At 34.4% G+C, this 24600-nt stretch overlaps 1 protein-coding gene across 1 annotated transcript in view; it reads right to left on the bottom strand.

The window, feature by feature from the left end:
- The window catches only part of PDS5B (PDS5 cohesin associated factor B), a 127029-nt gene that overhangs the window by 5710 nt on the left and 96719 nt on the right, over positions 1-24600 (bottom strand). The window contains 12 exon segments of the mRNA XM_017855519.1: positions 1559-1669; positions 1759-2198; positions 7573-7678; positions 11443-11588; positions 12167-12183; positions 12186-12212; positions 12215-12227; positions 13195-13314; positions 13640-13772; positions 15896-16009; positions 17864-17924; positions 18290-18494. Of these exon segments, the coding sequence (XP_017711008.1) occupies positions 1559-1669; positions 1759-2198; positions 7573-7678; positions 11443-11588; positions 12167-12183; positions 12186-12212; positions 12215-12227; positions 13195-13314; positions 13640-13772; positions 15896-16009; positions 17864-17924; positions 18290-18494 (1493 nt within the window).

The raw sequence follows: 24600 nt of genomic DNA, 5'->3' as shown, positions 1-24600 counted from the left end.
ACACAGGAGGCATCAAAAAATATGTAATAGAACCATCTAATCAAATGGATCCCTCTTGATAAATACTTATTTTTTAAAATTAGGAACATAACATCACTTCTGTAAGCAATCCAAAATGTGCATTTTTTTAACTCATGCTCAAACCAAACAATTTTTTAAATTGGTTTGGTTTTTCGGGATTAATGAAACTATAGAAATTACATGAAACATAATGACAATCTTTTCAATTTCACTGATGTCAGAACAAGAAAAGAAACAAATCCTAACATATGTTATTATACTAGCTCTAGAAAGAGCTTCCCAGTGAAAGGAAGATAGGCTTCCAAGATAGACTACAGAATCTTCTTCTGTATCAATTTTTTTTTTAAAGAAATACTTATTTGGTTTAGAACATTCATAGGACTTGTGTAATTTTAGGAGAGCACAATAATCATTTAAACCCTGAATTTCATGATGTCCAAATATAAACAAACTACAATTATGAGGTTTGTTATTTCCTTGTTACATCATTCATGTGCATTTTATTAAATAAAGGATTCCTTAAGAATCCTTTGTTTAGAAATACTGATTTCCTTTGGTTGAATCCAAACACATTTATAAAGCTGCCACAAAAAATGTACTTACCTTTACTTTTAACCTGATAGAAAAATTACATGGAAGATGGCATGAAGTACTGGCTAGACACCCAGGCAACTTTTCCTCTTCCTGTGGAATACACAGGAATAGGAAAATCTCTAAGATAATTGAGTATTTAACGACAGTATGTTGGCAACTCTGAAAAGTCAAGCCACTGATGTAATTATGTACGGGTGGGATTACTCTCAGAAAAAGTGTGCTAAATTTCCGACTAATAGAAGACATGCTACTTTATTTCCACTCACATAACTGAGGAGAAAAAATACTGTCAAATCTACAAATTATAGCACTGATACTCTTGTGACACTAAAATTTGGGGTACACATTGTTACTATACCTTTCTTATAAATGTGTTTGTGCGAACATCTAAAACTATATACATGTTGATGTAGATAAACGAACTGGATTAGAAAACAAACAAAACCAAGATATCAAACACTTGAGACCAACATGTGATAATTTATATGGATATAATTTTTTTAAAATGGTACCTGTTACTTTCCTACTACAAGTTCAAAGAATAAAAACAGAAGCATAAGACCTGTTTTCTTCCATTTAAAGGAAAAGGTGCTAATGAGAAACACTGAAAAAAAAATGGTTGTGTGGAATGACGAGGCAACCTGGTCAATGTGTGGTGATTATTTAAAAATATCTTATCATTTCCTTAGATATCATAAAGTCTGTATAGGAAATAATATACTATTTGGTATCCACTTATAAAGATTTGCCTACACCTGTAAAAATGCACAAGATAGTTTATTGAGATATCAATCGCTAAGGTAAGTTTATAAAAATTTTACCTTACCTAGTGTAATGGGGCTAAATACATGGAATTTAAATATAGCAATATGTATGTTTACAAATTTAGGAACTTTTTCAAAATAATTTGAAATTGGTTTGAAATTTAATATTTACAACTTACACATTTTTTTTTGGTTGTGATGGTGATGGCGTTTTTGATGGTCTTCCTCGTCCTTTCTGTGGTGTGGATTGTGTGGATTCAATTGCACTAGATTCAGGAGATTCTGCTCTGCTTTGGGAAGACCCAAATGTGGATAGCATCAAATTATGATTTATAATATAGTAACGAAATAGATGCAGTTTAGAGTTACACATGCTTACCTCTGCTGTGCTCTCCTTGACACTCGGTGCTGTTTGCTTTTGGACTTCTGTTCTGTATTTCCACTTTGTCTTTCTTCTTCCTCCTCCTCCTCTGGTGCTGGAGGTCCAGATTTTTTTTTGCTTCCTTTTTTAGAAGTTTTCAATGTTGGCTCTTCTTTTGGTGTACTTCCACCAAGAGGTTTTGGTGGTCGGCCTCTCTTACCCTTTTTTGGTGGACTATTCTGTTCATCTTCATTTTCTAATATATCTTCTTTGAGCCTCTTTTCCTCAGGCCACTGCTGTTCATCAGATTCTGAAGCCGTATGGCCTCTTTTCCGACCTCGCTGACTGCCTTTAGGTTTCTGTTCCTGTACCAACTTAGTCAAGTCATCCATACCTAATTTCTCCTCCTGTTCTGTGACGGGTGTTTTTTTCCTGCCTCTAGGCTTCTCCAATTCAGACTAGAGGAAAAAAAAAAAAAATCACAATTTATGATTATGAAATTGTGAGTACACATATCTTGAGGAAAGAAACAAAAAAATCTGTTATCTACTGTTGTCCTAAACATGTACCTAAAATACACAGCTCTTAAATACACCAGAACTGTATTTATTTGCTTTTATTATAGTTTTAATTTGAAAAACTTACCTGAGGTAAAAGGGTACATTTTCACTCTTACTTTTAAGCTGGAGTGTCTTAAAAGGAAACCTCTCAAGATCAGTATATTACATTATAAATTTTAGTGAAGAGCTATCTCATTAAAAAGAGCATTATAAATTCAGTACTTGGTCCTAAATGACAACTATACTGAAGTATCTGTTTTGATAATCAATTTAAGTAATTCTAATTTTACCACACAGTGCGTAAGACATAAAATATTAACTATATGACATGCTTACAACATCATAAAAGTATTATTTTACAAATGGAGGTTGCAAAATATAAAAGGTAAACATATTCATCATTTATTATAAATTTTGGAAACACTTCTGAATTACAGATACTGCTTCTTTCTAGGTATAACTAACTAACAACAGAAACAACAAAAAACCAATGGCTTTCCCATTTAAAATAAAATCCTAGTCTATATTCAGAGAATCTATATGTGAACCAGCGTGAAGGCTGAAGAAATTCTCCAAAGACACAACAATAATTTGTATGTATGAACACTTATAATACAAAGTTAATTTCCAAAAATCTGCAGCAATTTATATTTTCAAACATCACTGAAAAGAAAACAACAAAAACTATCAAATTATCTGTAACTTTTTCTAACTTTAAATTGAGTTTCCTGCGTGTGAGCTGCATAATTACATCCTTTGTATTATGTCCTTTGCCAACTTTGATTACTGGGGTATTAGTGGGTTTTCTCTATATTCTTCTATGCTTTTGTGTATGCCTCTATGTTTATTTTTAAGTGTTATTTCTTTATTATTATTATTATTTTATTTTTGAGACAAAGTCTCACTCTGTTGCCCAGGTTTGAGTGCGATGGCATGATCTCTGCTCACTCCAAGTTCTGCCTCCCAGGTTCACACCATTCTTCTGTCTCAGCCTCCTCCCGAGTAGCTGGGACTACAGGTGTCCGCCTCCATGCCTGGCTTTTCTTTTCTTTTTTTTTTTTTGAGATGGAGACTCGCTCTGTCACCCAGACTGGAGTGCAGTGGGGCAATTTCGGCTCACTGCAACCTCTGCCTCCCAGGATCAAGTGATTCTCCTGCCTCAGCCTCCTGAGTAGCTGGGAGTAGAGGCATGTGCCACCATGTGCGGCTAATTTTTGTATTTTTAGCAGAGATGTGGTTTCGCTGTGCTGGCCAGGCTGGTCTCAAACTCCTAACCTGAAGTGATCCACCTGCCTCAGCCTCCCAAAGTGCTGGGATTACAGGCATCACTGCACCTGGCCTTTAAGTGTTATTTCTTACTTGCTTTGGACTGAATTGTGACCCCCATCACAAAAAAAAAAAAAAAAAAAAATTGTATGTTGAAGCTCTAATCCCAATGTGACCCTATTTGGAGACAGGGCCTTTGGGAGGTATTTGGTTGAGATGAGGTCATGAGGTGGGACCCACAAGATGAGATTAGTGTCCTTAGAAGAAGAAATACCAGTGAGCTTGGGTGCCTTTCTTCTTCCCCCCGCCCCACACCTCTCATGTGAGGACACAGGAGAAGGTGGCATCTGTAGCCCAGGAAGACAGCCCTCATCAGGAACCAAATCTGCTGGCACCTTGATCTTGTACTTCCAGCCTCCAGAACTGTAAGAAAATACATTTCTGTTGTTTAAGCTACCCAGTCTGTGGTATTTTATAATGGCAGCCTGAGCTGACTAAGACACTATTGTATATTGTTTTAGAATAGAATGTGAGGTGAGATTCTAAACTGAATACTCCACTCCCAAAGACACATTCAACCATTTCAGAATCAATGATTTGTAGTGCTTCCTTTATTTTGTATGTTTTGAACAAGAATATTTATGGGCTATCATAACAGAAGCACAATATTTTACTAAGTATAATTATGTGTCTGGTAGGGCTGAACCTACCTTTATTTCTCCTCCTTTTATATCTATTTATTCCTCCACATAGACTTGAAACAAAATCATGCTGGAATTTTACAATTATGTATTCACTTGGAAAAAACTGTCATCTTTTTTTATTCCTATTTCCTATACAGGAACATGGTCTGTCTTCTCTCTCTTCAAGTCTTCCAGTTTTGAGATTTTCTACATATAGGTCCTCCCTATCTCAGTTTTGAGATTTTCTACATGTAGGTCCTCCCTATCTCAGTTTTGAGATTTTCTACATGTAGGTACTCCCTATTTCTTTTTAAGGTTATATTTAAATCTATGAATCTGTCAATCAATCAATCAAAGTTTATTGTTGCAGTGGTTCTTGTGATAAAGAAAATAATCCCTTTCCCCCCAAATGTACTTCTGATACAAAGCAAAATTATCACAGTAATGTTAGTTACAAACAAAAATGTATACATAGGTAGGGATAGATTTTCAATTGCTTGTTTTATTTTTCTAAGATTACAAAACTAACAATTCATCAAACATTCTAGAGCAATTCTAAAAAACAGTGGTGACAGCAGGTTGCTTGTTTTGTTCCTGATTTTTAAAAAGAATGCGTCGAGTATTTTGCTTTTAGGAAGAATGGCATTGACTACTGATTTAAAATAGACAAAACTTTTAGTACATTAAAGATGCATCCTTCTGGTACTAGTTTACTAAAAGTTCATATTTGTCAAGAACGGATTTTAAGTTTTATTTATGTCCTCTTGGCATGATCTGAAATTATTTGTTTTTGGTTTTCCCTTTGGTTTATTTAATATATTATTATATTAAAAGATTTGGTAACATTAAGCTATCCTTATATTCTAAGGAGACAGGAAGATCTATACATGACTGCATTTAGTTTGTTTTATTTATTTAGAGTTTTGTGCACAAATTAAAAATTAACTGTTACTCAAAGATGAGAAGGCAAAAGAAATGTTAAATCAGAACTAAATTTAAAATGTCACTTCTTATTTTAATTGTTACAATTCTTTTTGATGTCCAAAGATCTAAAAAGGAAGATGATTTCCTTTATGCTTTGGAAAAGGTTGGTGGTAAAAAGAAACCTAATGTCTACTTTCTTGAGAATACTAATCTAGTTTCCTAAAACACCACTACTTCTCATTTCTTTTTCATTTTGCATTGCACTGTTTTAAGAATAGAAGGAGTATAAAATTGAGGTGAGAAGCAAAAGATAGGGAAAATATGTTATTTATAAAGCTAAATATTTAAACACAAACGTATATGGAAAATAATTCCTTTGCTGTGAAATTTCAATGTGAACCTGCTAACAAGCAAATGAGACCATGCTCTTTGATTATAATCCACTGGTCTTTAAATTCAATTTGTGTCTCATAATGCTCATCTGAGGGCACTTCAGTCAAAACTAGCTTATTAATAAGATTCTCCTAGCACCTCTAAAACTGGACCTAACGTTACACATTATCCATGCCACAACAAATAGCAAAAGGCCTCCATTGCAATCACACTAATAGATCTCAAGAGCTGAAAAATTCAAAACTGTTCTATGAAAAATAGAGTAGACTTTGCTCTGTACTATCCCAAAAGGTAAAAGTATATGTAAAATTTATAGGGTAACAGAATATTAAGAATTAATAAAAACCATGTTTCCCAACTTTTGGGGAATGGGAACACTAAGGGTATAAGTGTAGTACACTATGGGTGTGGGTATGAGTGGCCTAGTTGACTTTTCCAACAAATGAAATACATCATGAGCTCTCTGCTTAAAGCATTTTCAACATGGTGACCAGCTCTCATCACTAATAAAGGAATTTCTGCACTAAGTGAGAACTAAGAAGACATAATACCTTGTCCAATTCAAGGATTTTCTTCTGTAAATCCAGATAACAAGACTCTTTTCAAACTAAGTGATCAATTCTTAATTTTGCTCATGTGAAATTTTTAAAGCACCAATAAACATCATAACTTACAGTAAATATAGTAAGAATTCAGTAAAATTTTAGATAATTCTTTCTCGGCCGGGTGGTGTGGCTCAAGCCTGTAATCCCAGCACTTCGGGAGGCCAAGGCGGGTCGATCACCTGACATCAGGCGTTTGCGACCAGCCTGGCCAACATGGTGAAAGCCCACCTTTAAAAATACAAAAACTGGCCATGCATGCTGGCACACAACTGTGGTCCCAGCTACCAAGAGGCCGAGGAGAGAGAATCACCTGAACCCGGGAGGCGGAGGTTGCAGTGAGCCCAGATCGCGCCACTGCACTCCAGCCTGGGCGACAAAGTGAGACTGCATCTCAAAAAAAAAAAGAATAATTCTTTCTAAATAGAAAGAAACACTCTGTCAAAATAAGTTACTGGAGAAACATGAAAATAAACTTCTTGGCATGTGTAATGTTGGACCAGTGGAAGACAAGATGGACGGTAATATTTTAGAGAAAGCAAAAGTAATTATTTTTTGGATAACCTCTCACCTCTATTAATCAAGTAGATTCAAACATTTTAACTTTTATTATTATGATAACCATAATCAAAAGTCGTAACAATGAAACAGCAGCAACAATTCATTTGGGCTAAGTCACTTACTCTGATAAAGTTCACCAGCTAAGTATCCATAATTTACATACAGTTAAGAAAATTGATTCTGATAGCCTAATCAGTTATTAAGAAAATGATCTGAAGCTGAACTGTAAAGTCAAAACGAACCCAGTTAAGTCCAGAGTTGTGTTAGAAGACATAACTGTATTTTGTGTCTATACTAAAACTTCAGCAAATTTGTCTTAAAATAACACAACTATCATACAAGTTAACATTTTATTATTTCTATTAAGATTTAAAAACTGAACAAGAACTTGAGAACTACAGCATTTTCTACCTTTAATAGCAGCTTAATTAGTAAAAGGCTCAAGAAATAAATTAAATGAAAGAACCTTTAAGGATCCTCATTCCATTCCCCTTCTCTAAGGCTAAGTCTAAATATCCTATGTTAACACAAACAACAACAAAACCCCAAGCAAATGAGGAAAACAAAACAATACAAAAACCAAGCAGTTGAGTATGCAACTGGCAAGTCTAATACCAAAAACCTGAACAATTGAGATTACTCATCATATTCATAAGGAGCACAGATTCTATATACTTAAATTACATAGAGGATAATTATAAACTCAGGTTTGTGATTAAAACCACTAAAATAAAATGAAAATGTAAATTTGCTAGTCATGTTAACTGGTTTCAGTGTAAACATTACTATTTACTAAGTAAAATTATTATTAATATTATTATAAAATCAATGCAAATATCTCACCCTTACAAGATCAGAGTCGTCTCGTTTGTCACTTTTTTTCCCCGGCAAAGGTGAAGACATTGTGTAATCTTCATTTTCACTGTGATCCATTTCAGAACTATCAAGCCTTTTAATATAGATATTTGTAATTGTTATTACAATCAAATAACCTTAAAAGCTTTTTCTGTTCCTAGTATAGCTTTACAGATTTATGGGAAAAAAATTTCATTCTTTTCAAAAATGAACCAGTTTCATTCTACCATATTTGATACCAACTCAACAAGCAATGAAGCTCATTTAATTCAATATAGTGAAATTTAAAAAATCAAAATTTAAATCTAGTTTTTTTCTGTCTTTTAAAATCTAAATTCTATTTTGGAGTCAGATCATAGAATCAATTAAAACTTTTCTTTTTGGCAGGTTAGCTTGGTCTACACACTGCAACCTGCCCCGGTTCCTTACCCTACTCTATTTTTTCTTCTCTCTGTAGCACTTAACACCCTCTAACACACCATAATTATTACATTTATTACTTACTGACTACCTTCCTCTGTTAGAATATAAGCATGAATCTTTTGTCAATCAATTTTACTTACCAATTAAATCAGCGCCAGACATAGAGTAGGCATTCATATAAAGGTCCAGGCTTCTGTCCTGAGTGGTCTCATCTTTATCTAGTTTTTAAAACTATTTATACGTTGTTGAACCCTAAATCTCAATCTCTGGTCCAGCTGCACTGAGTTCTAAACTCACATATCCAATTGTCTACTCAACACTTCACTTGAAACTCTAATAGGCACCTGATCTTTAATGTAACCTAAACAGTTATTTGAACACTCTTCTTATTCCCACTTCCCCAAAACACACACATACAAACAGAGCCTGTTCTTCCTCAAGGCTTCTATATCTCAGTAAACGGTACCACCATCTCTCCAGTTATTCGGGTAAAAAGCCCAGGATACACCCTTAAATCCTCCCTTTCCCTAGCTGTTCACATCTAATCCATCAGAAAGATCATCTGCATCTAACACCTAAATAAATCTTAGAGTGGTATAAAGGTAGTGAGTTATTCTCAACTGATTGTTCATAGTCAGTTACACATCAAACTCCTTGTTTCAACTCACTCCTCCCTTCTCACTACTGCACTTGACTACTCTTTTAAAAAAAAAAAAATCTGAAATTTGACTATTTACCATCTTCTTCCCTCTTCATCCCTGCCATAGATTATGATTCGCTGACTCCTGACTAGTTTTTCTACCTCAATTCTAGCTCCTCTATAGTACATTCTGCACAAATCATGAAGGCAGTTTAAAAAAAAAAAAAAAAAAACCATAAATTAGATTGCTAGACTCTCTGGCAAACCTTTCAGTTGCACTTAAAATCAAATCCAGATTCCTTACCATGGTTCACAAAGTCCAAACATAATCAGGCCACCTCTTAACTTCCTCTCATAATTTTTCCCTCATTCCTACTCTCCAACCAAGCAGGTTTCTCAAATATACCTACTTCATTCCCCTGGAAACAGTCCCACTAAACAGATGGAATTTGGAAGAAAAAAAATAACAAAACAGATTGGTCACAAGTTGAAAGAAAGTTTAAAGAAAACTATATTGAAAAAATATAAATCACGACACTTTTGTGTTAAGTAACAAATGGATGATAAGGAGAAGGTGGAATTATACTTGTCTTGAAAGTAAACAAGGGAAGTCAATTAAGACCTCTGAGCAATGAAATAGCATCACAACACTAGTATTTTTAAAGGATTATCTAGCAGTGATACAACATACACAGTTGAGAGGAATAAGGAAGCAAACTAGTCAAGTACAACAATAATTAAAGAAAGAAAATGAACTAAACGATGACAGTAAAAAGAGAAGTACAAAACATTGCTTAGAAAAAAGTTAGCAAAACTTGGCAACTGAACAAATACAGAGGTGGAAAGAGTCAAACACAATTTTGAGGCTTTTTGCCTAGATGACTAAGTGAATTAGATCATCTTTGATTATAACGAGGAATTCAAGGAGAAAAACCAGTAATTTAGAAAATGAGTTGATGGAAATGTTTCTGGTCATGTTAAATATGAGGACACTTGCTAGAAAATGTCCAACTGGTATAACTAAACGGTCACTTAGGTATTAGCCACTAACATGCATTAATATAGGAATCTAGAACAAACAAAAGCTATAAATGCAATTTCTTTCATTTCTATCATACTACATATCATTCAACACTTTATTCACTGTAAGAAATGTGGTGGTAAGATTTTTAGAATGTCACCTACCTTCTTTACTGATTGGTTATCAACAATGAAAAAGACAGTATGGTCTTTGAATAATAACTTGGCAAAAATCAATAAATAGTGGCAGTTTAGCCCTATACAATGCTCTGTGCTAACGAATGGTGCCCTAAGCACTTATGCTAAAACCAGTGAAAGGATGAATTAATTTTCCTTTTATTTTCTCAAAACAAGAATCATTTTAAAACATTTTTTAATGAGCAAAGGACACGAACAGACACTTCTCAAAAGAAGACAAATGGCTAACCATAACAAAATGCTCACCATCACTAATTATCAGAGAAATGCAAATCAAAACTACAATGAGATACCATCTCACATCAGTCAGAATGACTATTACTAAAAAGTCAAAAAACAATAGATGCTGGTGAGGCAGAAGAGAAAATAGAACACTTATAGGTTGTTGGTGGAAATGTGAATTAGTTCAGCCACTGTGGAAAACAGTTTGGAGCTTTCTCAAAGAACCTAAAACAGAACTACCATTTGATCTAGCAATCCCATTACTGATTGTATACCCAAACGCAAATACATCGCTATACCAAAAAGGAACATGCACTCATCTGTTTAATGCAGCACTATTCACAATATCAAAGATATGGAATCAACCTAGATGCCCATCAATAATGAACTGGATAAATAAAATGAAGTTCATATATACCATGGAATACTACACAAACATAAAAAAGGATGAAATCATGTACTTCACAGCAACGAGGCCATAGTCCTGAGCAAATTAACACAGGAACAGCAAACAAATACTACATGTTCTCGCTTATAAATGGGAGGGAACATTGAGCACACATGGGCATACACATGGAACAACAGACGATGCAGACTACTGGGGGAGCAGGAGAAAGGAGGATGTGGGCTGAAAAACTACCTATTGGGTACTATACTCACTACCTGGATGCAATATACCCATGTAACAAACCTGCACATGTACCCAATGTATCTAAAATAAAAGTTGAATTTTAAAACCCAAAAGCAAAAACACACTTTTAAAACAAACAAAAAAGTTCATACATGTACATGGTACTAAACAAAGATATTCAAATGATACCAAAAAGTATAAAATAACCTCCCTTCTATACTAGGTTAACATAAACAGTTAAGATTTTGTATATTCTTCAAAAAAACTTTCTATGCATATAAAAACAAACGTGAACATAAATCTGCTTTCAATACTTAAAGATTCCATAATGCTGTTTTATATACTTTTGCCTTTTTCACTCAATAATGTATTGGGGAAACTCTTCCATACTAACTCAGACCTCATCATGTTTAATGACTATGTATCCCATTGTATGATACACCATAATGTAACAGTTTTAGAACTGCTACACACTGAGGTTGGAAACTAGTTTATGTATAGATTATCCCCAACAAACTAAACAATGAAAGGCTAAGATGGAGCACCCATCCAAAATGAGAAAGCAAGTAAGTATGAACTTGTGACTACCAATGTTAAATGGAAAAAGTAAGTAATATATTACTTTCCATTTACTGACATGAAACATTTTGGATTATATTATTTCAAATCTCATAGCCTTGCTGGAATCCTTAAATGTAAATTGTGGCATTTCTTCTGCACTTACCTCCCCTTTATTCTTCCAGGAGAGCTTGGATTTGAGCTGCTGCTTGCATTGCTTACAGTTTCCATTCGTGATGATTTGGTCTGAGACTGTTTGCCTGCTGATGAAAGCGGCTTGTTAACAGCTCCTAGAACATTGGTTGTTTTAGGCTGAAATGAGAAATGCACGTCTTTTTATTTGATTAAAGCCAAAAGAAAGTTACATGTAAAGAACCATAAATAACATCTCTGTCAAGGTATTTACTTATAAATCATGAAAAATGTGTCTATCCTTAGGCAAAATAAGTATAAACTAAATATTACTTGAACAAATTAAAAACTATAAAGACAGCATAACCATTGAATTTCTTAGTTATTTGGAGAAAATGGCTTACATAAAAAGTGAGAACAAATGAAATGAATAATCAACAATGAAAATAGATAATTAGACCCTTGCCATGGAAAGACGTAAGAATACGCTTTTTTTAAGATTTTTTATCTTGATATTAATCTAAGATGTCTAAGAATCAGGTCTCCTGGGACTTAATTACAAGCTAAAAAGTAAGTCTGTGTATTTCAGCTTGCATATATTTAGTAAATATAATTATTTCTTACTAGTAAATGGAAGACAGTTAATACTTATATTTTCTAGCTTGAAAATACAAATTTTGAAGCAATACAATATAATCTGCCAATAATCACACTAAAATAAGCTGCCACGTAAAATTAAAATGATTCTCAAAACATACTTTTCCAGGAGTGAAAATGATTTCATTTCAGGAGGCAGATAATTTTGGTGTTACTGAAATTCTACAACCAAGAGAAAAAGAAGTTGTCAGTGAATATTAAAACACTATCTACGAGGTGGTTCAAAAGCCAACAAAGCAAACAGCAGTTTATTTAAACTAAATTATCATATGAAACACAAAATTTCAGTCACTGATTTTAATTACTGTAATAATCTTAAACCAACCTCATGCTAACTCTAATAATAACAAAACATATTTGAGCTCTATCTAACATGTTAGAGCTCTCAGAGTGCATCAGAAAACACATGCTTCTTTAATAACACCCTTCAGGAAAAGACCACATATACATACTCCTATTACTCTGCTCACCTCAACGTGACAGCCCTTTTAGCTACTAAGCACTCCTATAGGGCTGTTCCAAATCTCTATACCCTGGTAAGGTCTTAACTGGCACTTTGCTTTAAAAGCAAAAAGAGGATAGTGGTCATTTCCATACTCTGTTACTCAATATGTTCAGCTAAATTATGAGGAATTAAATAAATTATGAGGGAGTAAGAGGGATTGTGGGAAATATTTTTTACATCTCTTACCACACTCAATTTTTTTGGAGAGTGGTTTGGTAACACTCTTGTAGTATTCCAGGGTCTTAGGCATGTTCCAGTGTCCGTTTTCTGCTTGTTTCCTCATACCAATTACAAATCCCAATAAAGGGCTTTAACTTCAGACTGTATCTCTATCAGCACTCTCCTTCCCATTTTGAACAAGGCCATTAATTCACAAATTCACATGCTTTGATCACATTTCTGCCTGTGCTCTAAGACTGTCTTAAAACCGAACATAAACACCAGATCATCCTAATATCTGAACCTTATGTGTGTCCTCCAGTTTGACTCATATTCTGGTTCTGATCTTAAATCACATTCTTAAGACTCATAGCAATCTTTCCATGATGCTTCCTATCTTCCTACAACCCAGTGCTGAGAATACATTTTATTTCAACTTACACAAACAAATTGTAAAGCAACTACCTTGTCAGGTTGAGTGAAGAAACGAGCTGGTAGTACTGGGTCTTTAGGAGATTCCAAACTGTATGTAGTACTCTTTGACATGATGATATTCATGGCAACATCACACACGGTGTACAGTTTCTGCAATAGTATATTTTTAAAAAACAGATACTTAAGCTGGCAATCTAGACTCTGTAAACTAGCAAACTAGCAATAATATCAGAACATGAATCCAGTCTGAATAGTAAACTAATGAAAGCAATAGTCTGTGTAAGCATTTTAGCTTACACTACTGGTTTTGCTCATTTACTTGTAATAAAATTACTGCTAATTATATGTCAGTAATTCTAATTACTAATAGAAAAAATTATTTGATGCCATCTATAAATACTACAAAAGTTTCATACCTTACACCTAAATTTTTAAATCAATATGGAACCATAATTATTTACAAAGAATTACATACTTCATTCATTTTTGCATCATCTGGTCCTTGGGCATCTTTTGTTTGTTTAATATTTTCTACCATCTTTCTGATAAATGCATGACTGTTATTTTCATTTTTAGCCATTAATATTTCCAGAACAAACCAAAGACATCTAAAAAAAAAAAAGAAAAAAGAAATATAGGAGAAAATAATCTTTTGTTAAATATAGATACAATAATTCTAAATATAAATATAACGAACCTAGATTATATAACTCCAGGAAGAAAAAAGAAAGAAACAGTTACAAACCAGCAGGGAAAAAGAATATGTCACACAAACATATAAACAGGTCAACAATGCAGACATGAGCATATAAGATCCCTTCTTATAATCTCACTAGATTTCCAAGAAGGCAGGTTAAAGAGGAAACACAAATGGCAGAAAGGATGAAGTCATCTTAACCCTCAGCTATGACAGGGAGTTAAAGACTGTCAAAGGAATAGTGGGGCCATGGATCAAGTGAGGCCTCAGATACTCAAGACTGACTACAGTCCTGATGGGAACTCTTCAAGAGAATATAACTGCCTTATTAAATATAAAAAGTTAAGAATATTCATTAATAGAGAGAACAAGTCACAATAGACAACTATAAGCATTGTCTTTGCTTTTAAAAGGGAAAATTAAAAGAAAGCTTCAGTAGCTCAGTTTTAAAGTTAATTACATAAAACTCCATTCAATAAAAAATGAAAAGTGTTTTGCCTATGTATTATACAGAGAGAAAGGAGCAAAGTTATAGTTGATACATAGAGGAGAAAAGTAATGGGAAAACAAAGAGAGAAATGTGAAGCAAGGTATTATACTAGAACAGAAAAAAATAACCTTTAGGAACTTAGGTACAGGATAAGTTCTTCTGAAGTGGCTCCCTGATAGAACGGAGACCACACATGGCTACACTGAGGCAACTTAGAAATGCAACCGTAAATGTCTAGTAAATTCCAAAGGATGTTTTATTTATTTTTAAAAACCCAATGTTCTCAGAAAGAGGTGGCTAGATGTTTTCAACAGTTTTAATCACTCTAACATAGAACTAATTTTGATATAACTAATTTTTTTTTTTTTAAACAGAGACGGAGTCTCACTCTGTTGCCCAGGCTGGAGTGCAGTGGCGCGATCTGGGCTCAATGCCAACCTCCACTGCCCAGGTTCAAGCAGTTCTCCTGCCTCAGCCTCCCAAGTAGCTGGGACTACAGGCACGCACCACCACATCTGGCTAATTTTGTTGTATTTTTAGTAGAGATGGGGTTTTGCCATGTTGCCCAGGCTGTTCTGGAACTCCTGACCTCAAGTGATCCACCCACCTCAGCCTCCCAAAGTGCTGAGACTACAGGCATGAGCCACCATGACCAGCCAAACTAATTTCTTATTTTTTAAAAAAGAAAACTGCAGTGGGAAAAAAGGGCATTTTCCCTTTGCCATGAGAATTTTCAGTAATTTGATTTTACTCTCCTGAAGCTTCTCAAATTATTTAACTATGAAATATTTCCATACATTATTAAGACATTAAGAATTATTTTAATATAACAGGAAACTAAAGGCATCATAAATTAGTTGATTAAAAATCCCAATGGTAATCTTTTATTGTAACTGAAAGAGGACTAGGGTCTCGAGCTTATTTAAAGAATTATGCTGGTCTTAAAAAGACTTCTCTAAATATCACTATATTCCTATTCCCCATCTAGGCACGTACAGCGTTTTCAGTCTTTAAGCAATAATCTTTGAAAGAATTACAAATATTTTAAACTCTAGTTAGAGAATTACCAATTAAGTAATAAGTGGAAGTAGTTCCCCAGTTATGAATTTGGCCCATTGTTAAATTAGACCATTCTCTTTTTACAGCGGAAGATAGTTATTGCAAAGAAAAATGTGCTTACTACATGAATAAAAGAGAGATTATTAACTGACCTCACATGAAAATCTACACAGTTTCAGAAGGAAGAAGGAAAAGATAAGAAATGGAATGGAAATTTTAATGAATTACTTCAATAGAAAAGGAACACCAGACTGGTAAAGAAACATAACTATAATAATTATGATTCAGTTTTGGGAAACTACATTAAAAATGTAATATAAAGAGATGGTATGAAAAAAGAAAGACAAGAGAGCAAATAAAGAACCTTAAATGCCTAAGAAATGAAATACATCAATAAACTAATTACAGTTGAGATCCAATTATCAGCATTAAGAAGAAAAAAATAACTTTCAGAAAATATGAAAATGGGATGGAAAAAGTCTTACTCTTTAACATCTTTAAGTTGTTCAATATCCTGTACTTTGACATAATCTGGGTCATGTGCCAAAAGGTGAATTGTATATGGAACAACATATTCTGGTAGAAGAGACAATAATTTTCTGAAAAGAAAAAAACAAAAAAAAAGAAAAGAAAAGAAAAGAAAAGAAAAAAACAAAAAAAAAACAAAAATATCCAGGTTAGAAAACCAAATCTTACACATTCTTTCTTTCGTACTATATTTTCTGCATCCCAACAGTTTACCACAATGACTTGAAGAAAAATATATTGAAATACCCTGTGTTGAGGTATACGATAAACAGTCTATTCATTCATCTACCATGTTCAATACTGAAACGGCCTACTAAACACACCATGGGCTGAAGCTACAGAAACAAATATTTCAGTTTTAAAATATGTAAGGAAAAAGTGACCCGAACAAACTATATTCAAGAGTGAGAGACAAAACATCTATTTTTCCTATTAGAAGTGACCCTATGTTTAACACTCGTCTGTAAGCTGCTGAGCAAAATGAGTAACATCTAGTATTTTTCAGAGTCAGTATGGAACAACAAGAGGCTGATACTACTTGTAACAGAAGAACAGAATAAAGGAACAGACTTAAGAGTTTCAACAGCTATTTAGTTTAAATTCAATTATTTTTGAATGTTGGCTGAGATAAGCACATTCTGTTAGAGAGGTCAGAATGGTAAACCTAATTGGTTTAATAAAGGGTACATACAGACTGGGCCTCATATTCTGGACAATTTCCATTTATATTTCCTATTTTCCAAATAAAAATATAAATTAGATGTTTTAACCTCGTGTATATGTGTCAATAAAGCTAAATCTTTATTTCTATTGCTAAATCTACAGAGAATAGTTTGTATGTAGCATCATTCATTTCAAGGCCAACGTGGAAAGAAAAAAGTAACACAGTTCAAAATCTGGTGAAATTAAAATTAAATTCTATCAAATATTTATTCAGTGTTTACTATGTTCCAGGCCTATATTAGGATCTAAAAATATAAAGATGAGTAAGACTAGGTAAACAGTTCACACTAAAGCATAATCAGAGATGGAAGCTACACTTCAATGTGAAAGGGGCACCAAAAGAAGAATGCCTAACATACTGAGCACTTCTTTGGGCCATATATTATGCCAGGCACTGCATGTAATTTTTAAATTCTCATAACAACCATAAGCAATCAGTATAATTATATCAATTTTGCAAATAAGGAAACTAGGGCACGAATGATTAAGTAATCTGCCAAAATACGACCGGTAAACGGCAGAGGTGGGATGTGACTGCAGAACCCTCACATTTTCCAATGTAAGGAACGAAGAAAAATAAAGAGGGTCACAGTGATGTGGTAGCCAAAAAACTGTATTTTGAAGCATTCAAAAGGTATCAACCATGTTCCTTGGTTTTGTTCATTGTTTGTCTGGAAACGGGAGGCGATTTCCAGATAGAGTTGACAACAGAGAAAAAAGACTGTTACACAAATTTCAAGTAATCGAAAGTAAATGAAACACAGAGTTCGTAACAGGGAGCAGAAAGAAAACTTGAAACTCAGGCTGAGAGCAAACTATAAAGGGCTACGATAAGGTGTTTCAACTTTATCCCACGAGCAACAGAGAATCCACAGAAATTTCAAGTAAGGGACTGATGTGATCTAATCTGTTTTAGAAGGATCATTTTGATAGCAATGTGATACAGCAGGCAGTGGGTCAGAGGCACAGGAACAATTACTACAGGGAGGCAATGTATACAACAATCCAAGTGAAAATATAGCAAGGTAGGAGAGTAGAAGATAAATGTTCAAGACATTTGGAGAAAGAATTAACAGAATTTGGTCACGGATGAGAGGAGGGAAAAACGGTATGAATAATGCCTCTGATTTCTAACTGAGATAATGGGATGGATTTTAATGCTGATTGTTAAGTCATAGAAGTCAAGAGGCACACCAACTAACTTCAATGGGGTAAAGTGAGCAGATGAAAAGTAGGCACGCAAACACCTGATATTAATGTCAGCTACAGGTAAGAACAAACAACAAAGATCAAAGACTTGTACTTTTTTTCAACTAAAATAAGATGTTTAGACAATCTATATAAATGTACAAATTTTCCTATTCTGTTAAAAGTATCTCTAATGTCATTGTTTATTTTCCTTGGCCATTTAGTCCTTCACATAAAGAGATAAAGGCTGATATTTAAGTACTATGCATTTATATTTTTTAAATGACCTTTATATTAAATGAAAAGCAGTTATCGAAAAATGGTAATATCTTAATGAGTGTCAATTACAAATAATAAATAACAGTAATATCATGTTGTATTCTATAAAACTGAAATTAGTAGGCTGAAAAAGTATCCTTTTCATTTTCTTATATGCTTACCACTAACAGCTGCATGTTGCTTCAAATACTCCCGCCTTACATTTATATTTTTCACCAAACATTGCCTAGCATGAGCTCTTCTCTCCTTTACAGGATCTTTTGCACAAAGGGCACAGATTGCCATATACTCAAGTGGAAGCCGTAAACGGGAAAGGCCTTTGTGAAGTTTCTGGGCAAACACTTGTCTTACTTGATAGCATTCATCCTGTAAAGACACAATTATTCCAGATATTATTCAAATGGCGGCAAAGAGTAGCGACTTCAGATATAAAATTTGCTATTTTAAGTAAAGAAAAGAATTAACAGTATCAAGTTTATCTACGATAATTGCTTAACTGCTCACAAGAGGGAGATGTTGTGACTAAAGTTCATTTCAAAGCTGCACTATTCATCTGGACCCTAGTAAGTACCAGTTAGATGTGTTAGAAAACAAACATACCTTTAAAACAGAAAAAAAACTAATAAATATAAATCTGCCCTAACTTAAGTAAGATACAAAAATTAAGGTTTAAACACAATCTCATACGTATCTCTTTCATTTACTGGGCAAGATAAAACTGTCCAATTTATACATCTTAGTTCTATCACTGAAAAAAACTATTCATATTAAAATGCACAACTCTAGCTGGGCATGGTGGTATACATCTGTAGTCCCAACTACTCAGGAGGCTAAGACAGACATAGCAAGATCTTGTCTTTTAATAAGGAATTAAAAAGCACAACTCTGAAGGTAAGAATTACTAATCCATTTCAGAAACACCAAATTACTTTGACTTCTCTACTTAAACCAGGCTGATTATTACCCATGTGCCTGCTTAACTCATACTACTCCCCTCTCCTAAACTACCTACCCCTACTCTCCTAGCTAACTCCTACTTACCCTTAAAGACAGCTTATATAGCAGACAGAAAGCAGTGTGTAATCTGTATCCAGCACCCACCTCTGTGCTCTTAGCATTCTGTACTTATCTCCAGCATAGCATTTAGTATAAAGTATTAAAATGACTGGTTTAAACGTTTGTCTTACCCATCGGTACTTGTTCCTTGAAGAAAAGAATTATCTTTACCTCTCTAAGCCTAACACAAAACCTGGCACACAGATGACCAGAAGTTTTTCTGAAAGACAGGAGTTTCCCCTTATCAGTGAAGGATACATTCCAAGACCCACAGTGGATGCCTGAAACTGAGGATAGCACCAAATCCTATATATGTGTTTTTCTATACATATATACCTATGATAAAGTTTAATTTATAAATTAGGCACAGCAATAAATTAACAATAACTAATAAGAAGATAGAACAAGTATAACAATATACTATAATAAATGTTATGTGAATGTGGTCTCCCTTGCTCTTAAAATATCTTACTCCGGAAAAGCAAAACCACAGATAGGGGAGACTACTGCATAGGGAAAAGTTCAGACTTTTCTATATGACCTACAAAGACCTTCATGATTACACCTTATGCTCCACCAGTTAAATACGGTATGGTATGTTTCTTACTGTTGTAACAATTTCTTCATCCAGAATGATCATTTAATTTGTTTACCTTCCCCAAAAATCTTGGTCATAACATCTTGCCCTTATCTTTAAATCCTTATTTTATATATCTTCTTTCATTTCATTTAAATTTCAGTTTATCAAAATACTAAACATCTACTTTTAGAGAAGTAGTCTAAACTAAAGAGCTTCTGCACAGCAAAAGAAACCATCAACAGAGTAAACAGACAAACAACAGAATGGGAGAAAATTTTTGCAAACTATGCATCCAACAAAAGTCTAATATCCAGAATCTATAAGAAACTTAAATAAATTAACAAACAAAAACCAAACAACTCCATTAAAAAGTGGGCAGAGGACATAAACAGACACTTTTCAAAAGAAGATATACACACAGCCAACAAGCATATGAAAAAATGTTCAACATCATTAATCATTAGGGAAATGCAAATCAAAACCATGAGATACCATCTCATACCAGTCAGAATGCCTATTAATAGAAAGCCAAAAAATAACAGATGCTGGTGAGACTGTGGAGAAAGGGGAACACTAATACACTGCTGGTGGGAATGTAAATTAGTTTAGCCATTGTGGAAACCAGTTTGGTGATTTCTCAAAGAACTGAAAACAGGACTACCATTTGACATAGCAATCCCGTTACTGGGTATATATACCCAAAGGACTATAAATCATTTCTACCATGAAGGTACATGTATGTATGTATATGTTCACTGCAGTCCTATTCACAATAGCAAAGACATAGAATCAATCTAAATGTCCATCAACAGTAGACTGGATAAACTGTGATACAGATACACCATGGAATACTACATGTGCTTTTTGCAGCAACACGGATGGAGCTGGAGGCCATTATCTTTAGCGAATAAAGGAACAGAAAACCAACTACTGCTGTTCTCACTAGTAAGTGGGAGCTAAACATTGAGTACACATGAACACAAAGAAAAGAACAAGAGACACCAAAGCCTTCTTGAGGGTGGAGGGTAGGAGGAGGGTGAAGATGGAAAAACTACATTTTGGGTACTATGCTTATTACCTGGGTGATGAAATAATCTGTACACCAAACCCCTGTGACTAACAACTTACCTATATAACAAACCTGTACATGTACCCCTGAACCTAAAGTTTAAAACACACACAGACACACACACAGACACACAGACACATAGACACACACACAGGCCGGGCGCAGTGGCTCACACCTGAGCCATTTTGGGAGGCCAAGGCAAGTAGATCACCTGAGGTCAGGAGTTTGAGACCAGCCTGGCCAACATGGTGAAGCCCTGTCTCTACTGAAAATACAAAAATTAGCCAGGCGTGGTGGCAGGTGCCTGTAATACCAGCTACTTGGGAGGCTGAAGCAGGAGAACTGCTTGAACCCAGGAGGCAGAGGTTACAGTGAGCTGAGACTGCACCACTGCACTCCAGCCTGGGTGACAGAGCAAGACTCCATCTGGCGGGGGGTGGGGTATAAAAATTAGCTGTGGGGAGGGAAGGGGAAAAAGCACTCTAGTTTTCACAGAAACAATTATCTACCCTCGTATTCAACAAAACAAAGTTAACGTCAACTCACCCTGCCCTCAGTCCCACAGAGAAGAGTCTCCGTTACAGAATTATTTATTATGAAAATACCCAATTACAAACTGGGTAAGTAAAAATCCACATATCACAAGCGTATTCACAAATGAACAGGCCATTCATTAAAATACCAATCAAGTACAGGTTTTTGTCCCTCTCTGACTAATCATTCAGGATGCAACAACACAATACAAGTTAACTGCAGTGTCAACCCTTGAATCATCACACAAGTAGCAGGTTTTCAAAAAGTCATCAAAGTGATGTTAGATAACTGGGAAATCACAGGCAACTCCACTAACACAAACAATAACTGAAGAAGAGAAAACTGGCAGGAATGATGACACACACACAGGAACTTCAAGAGAATCATGTGAATAAATAAGTATAAAAACCACTACTGGGAACTGAGGCAGTCTTCAAATGTTTTTCTGCAAAGATGATTATCCTTTTGACCGGTACTACAAAAGTTAAATGGGAAGTAAAGAACAGAGTAATACAAGTTTATCTGAAAAAAATGTACCCTCAAAAAAACAAATACTGTATATAATTTGTTAAACATAGGAAAAAAACAGATGGTGTCTAATACTACAAAGTTCCCCCCCAAGATAAATTTCCAATCAAAGCTTTTATTCACTACTGACTATGAAATTAATTTTAGTCTGCAGCTTAAGTAAATTCACTTTTAGTAGCCTTTTTTCGTACAAAGTATCCTCAAAACTACCATTAATTCCATGTAAACAGTTCAATTACTTTGTGTATCTCATTGTATTATTGATACAGCTCTATTTTCTGTTCTCCTAAGAGACTGTTAGCTTCTTTGGGCTACAACCATGACTTACTCATCTTTGTATTTCCAGAACTTAGAACAATGTACAGCACACAGAAGTACAGAGTAAATTTTTCATGAACTGAATTCCAAGTTCTAAAATATCTAAGCAATTATTATGTTAAAATTCATAGTTTTATTAAATTTTTGCAAATGTACTTTCTGTTCAAGTACATAACAGCAGCCTCCCAGATACAATACTGCATTTAAAGAGCCTCAACTCAAGAAATAAAGTCATGTAGCAAAGCACAAAGCATAGTTTTGTATGTATCAGAGGACCGCAGATAAAGTTCATAGGAAATCAAAGACTTCTTCCAGCTAAAAGAATCAGAGCGAGTTTTGTAAAGAAGGTCGTGTCTGAGCGCTGACTTGAAGAAAGGGTGAGGTTGGATGTGTGGAAATGGGAGAGTAAGGAGAAAATTAAAAGCAGCAAAGTACAAGGCACATGAAAGAAAAAAAGCTGTTCAGCTACATGAAATGAAGTTAAGTAAAGGAGAGTGTGCTGAACAAGATTTTTAAGTGTATATTTGGGTTAAAATATTAGAGGGACTCAAACACCAGGCTGTAAAATATGTGCAGTTATATTTACAAGTATAAACCTCCTAAATATTTTTTAAACAGAGGAATGACATGATCATAACTGTAATTACGGAAATTAATCAACAATAAAAAAGATTCACAACAGTCTTGGTGAGAGTTAATGATGATTGCAGCAATAAGAATGGTCAAGAAAGTATGAATAAAAATTATATAATGGATATCAAAGGACAGAATTATCTGTACTTTGCAAAAAGGTGCAAGGACAAGCCAAGAGTCAAATATAAACCATGCTTTTAGGTATAAGAAATGTCATTCAGATTTATTTAACATATAGGCTCTACATGTCAAGAAAGAACAGATCTGGGAAATATTATAAATTTATCTCAAGATTATATTCACAGAACATAAAAGTATAAAATTTCTGTTTAGCATTTGAAGTAGGACCTGAGTCTTGAAAAAAACTCAGGTTGCTGATGTAATAGTCACTTACACAGATGATGAGACGGCCAAAGAAGACTGAGTAAGTGAAGAAGTTGATCCTAGACAGATCCTCATAAAACACATACATTTAAAAAAAAAAAAGAGGATGAGCCAGAAAATGTAATGAGATAAGTAAAGCAATAATCAAGAGACAGAAACCAAATAAGACAGTTTTAAGAATAAAGGAATAATGAGTTGTGTCAAATAATACAAACAGGATAATGAAGCCCGGTATCATTGGACTTGAGGACTTCAACAGGACATTTTTGGAAAACAATGAAGGCAAATGACAAAATATGAGTAGAGAAGACAGGATAAGAGAGTAAGAGAGACAAAGATAGATTATTCTTTCTTGAGGTTTGGAGGTTTAAAAAGAGGAGATGGGCAAGTGATGTAAAGGAAGAACATAATTAGAGAAAAGCTTTGTTTAAAATAGGGTAATTTGATATGTTTCTAAGTTGTGAGAAGATGCTAGCAACTCATTTTTAACCACTGACACATGTTCCATAGTCAAGAGAATTCCAACAATCTTAAAGCTTAGGCCATTTGAACTTTCACCTTGGGAATTTGGTGCTTGAGGTGGCAATATATAACAAATATTGTGCTGGAAAAGGAAGTCCTTAGAAGTCAGTAACTGTGGATGCTTTTTATTCATAGTGGACATTTACCTAATGGCTGGCACATACTTCTTACATACTGTAAGTTTCAAATAAAGTCCATTTCTTGTATTTCCATACTTTGTGCTTTTTAAATATTTCCACTTCAATAATGATAGCAGCAAATGCTCTAAGAAATATCATACCAAGAACCTGATAGACTGCAAGTCTTACCAATTTAATAAAATAATTACACATGTTGCTTTCTTCTAAGAAATGTAATAGATACTTTTTAAACAATTTTCCAGTTCTTATAAGATTATCTCCAACAATTAAGCAGAGAAACCAAACCAAGGAAGTTATGGGCTCCCCAAAATTCTTTTTTTTTTTTTAGATGGAGTCTCACTGTGTCGCACAGGCTGAAGTGCAATGGTGCAACCTCGGCTCACTGCAATCTCTGCCTCCCCAGTTCAAGCGATTCTCCCGCCTCAGCCTCCTGAGTAGCTGGGATTACAGGTGCACACCACCATGCCTGGCTAATTTTTTTGTATTATTAGTAGAGATGGGGTTTCACCATGTTGGCCAGGCTGGTCTTGAACCCCTGACCTCATGATCTGCACGCCTCAGCCTCCCAAAGTGCTGGGATTACAGGTGTGAGCCACAGCACCCGGCCCCCAAATATTATTTCTTAAATGGTTTTGTCTGAACAATAAAACTAAAATCATTAACAGAATTTGAAATAGCTGCTTTTTTTTTTTTTTTTTTTTTTTTTTT

This window comes from Rhinopithecus bieti, unplaced genomic scaffold, assembly GCF_001698545.2.
Source record: "Rhinopithecus bieti isolate Rb0 unplaced genomic scaffold, ASM169854v2 scaffold_41745, whole genome shotgun sequence".
Taxonomy (NCBI): Eukaryota; Metazoa; Chordata; class Mammalia; order Primates; family Cercopithecidae; genus Rhinopithecus; species Rhinopithecus bieti.
Note: the sequence above shows the minus strand (reverse complement) of the source record. Positions and strands in the feature narration are given on the sequence as shown.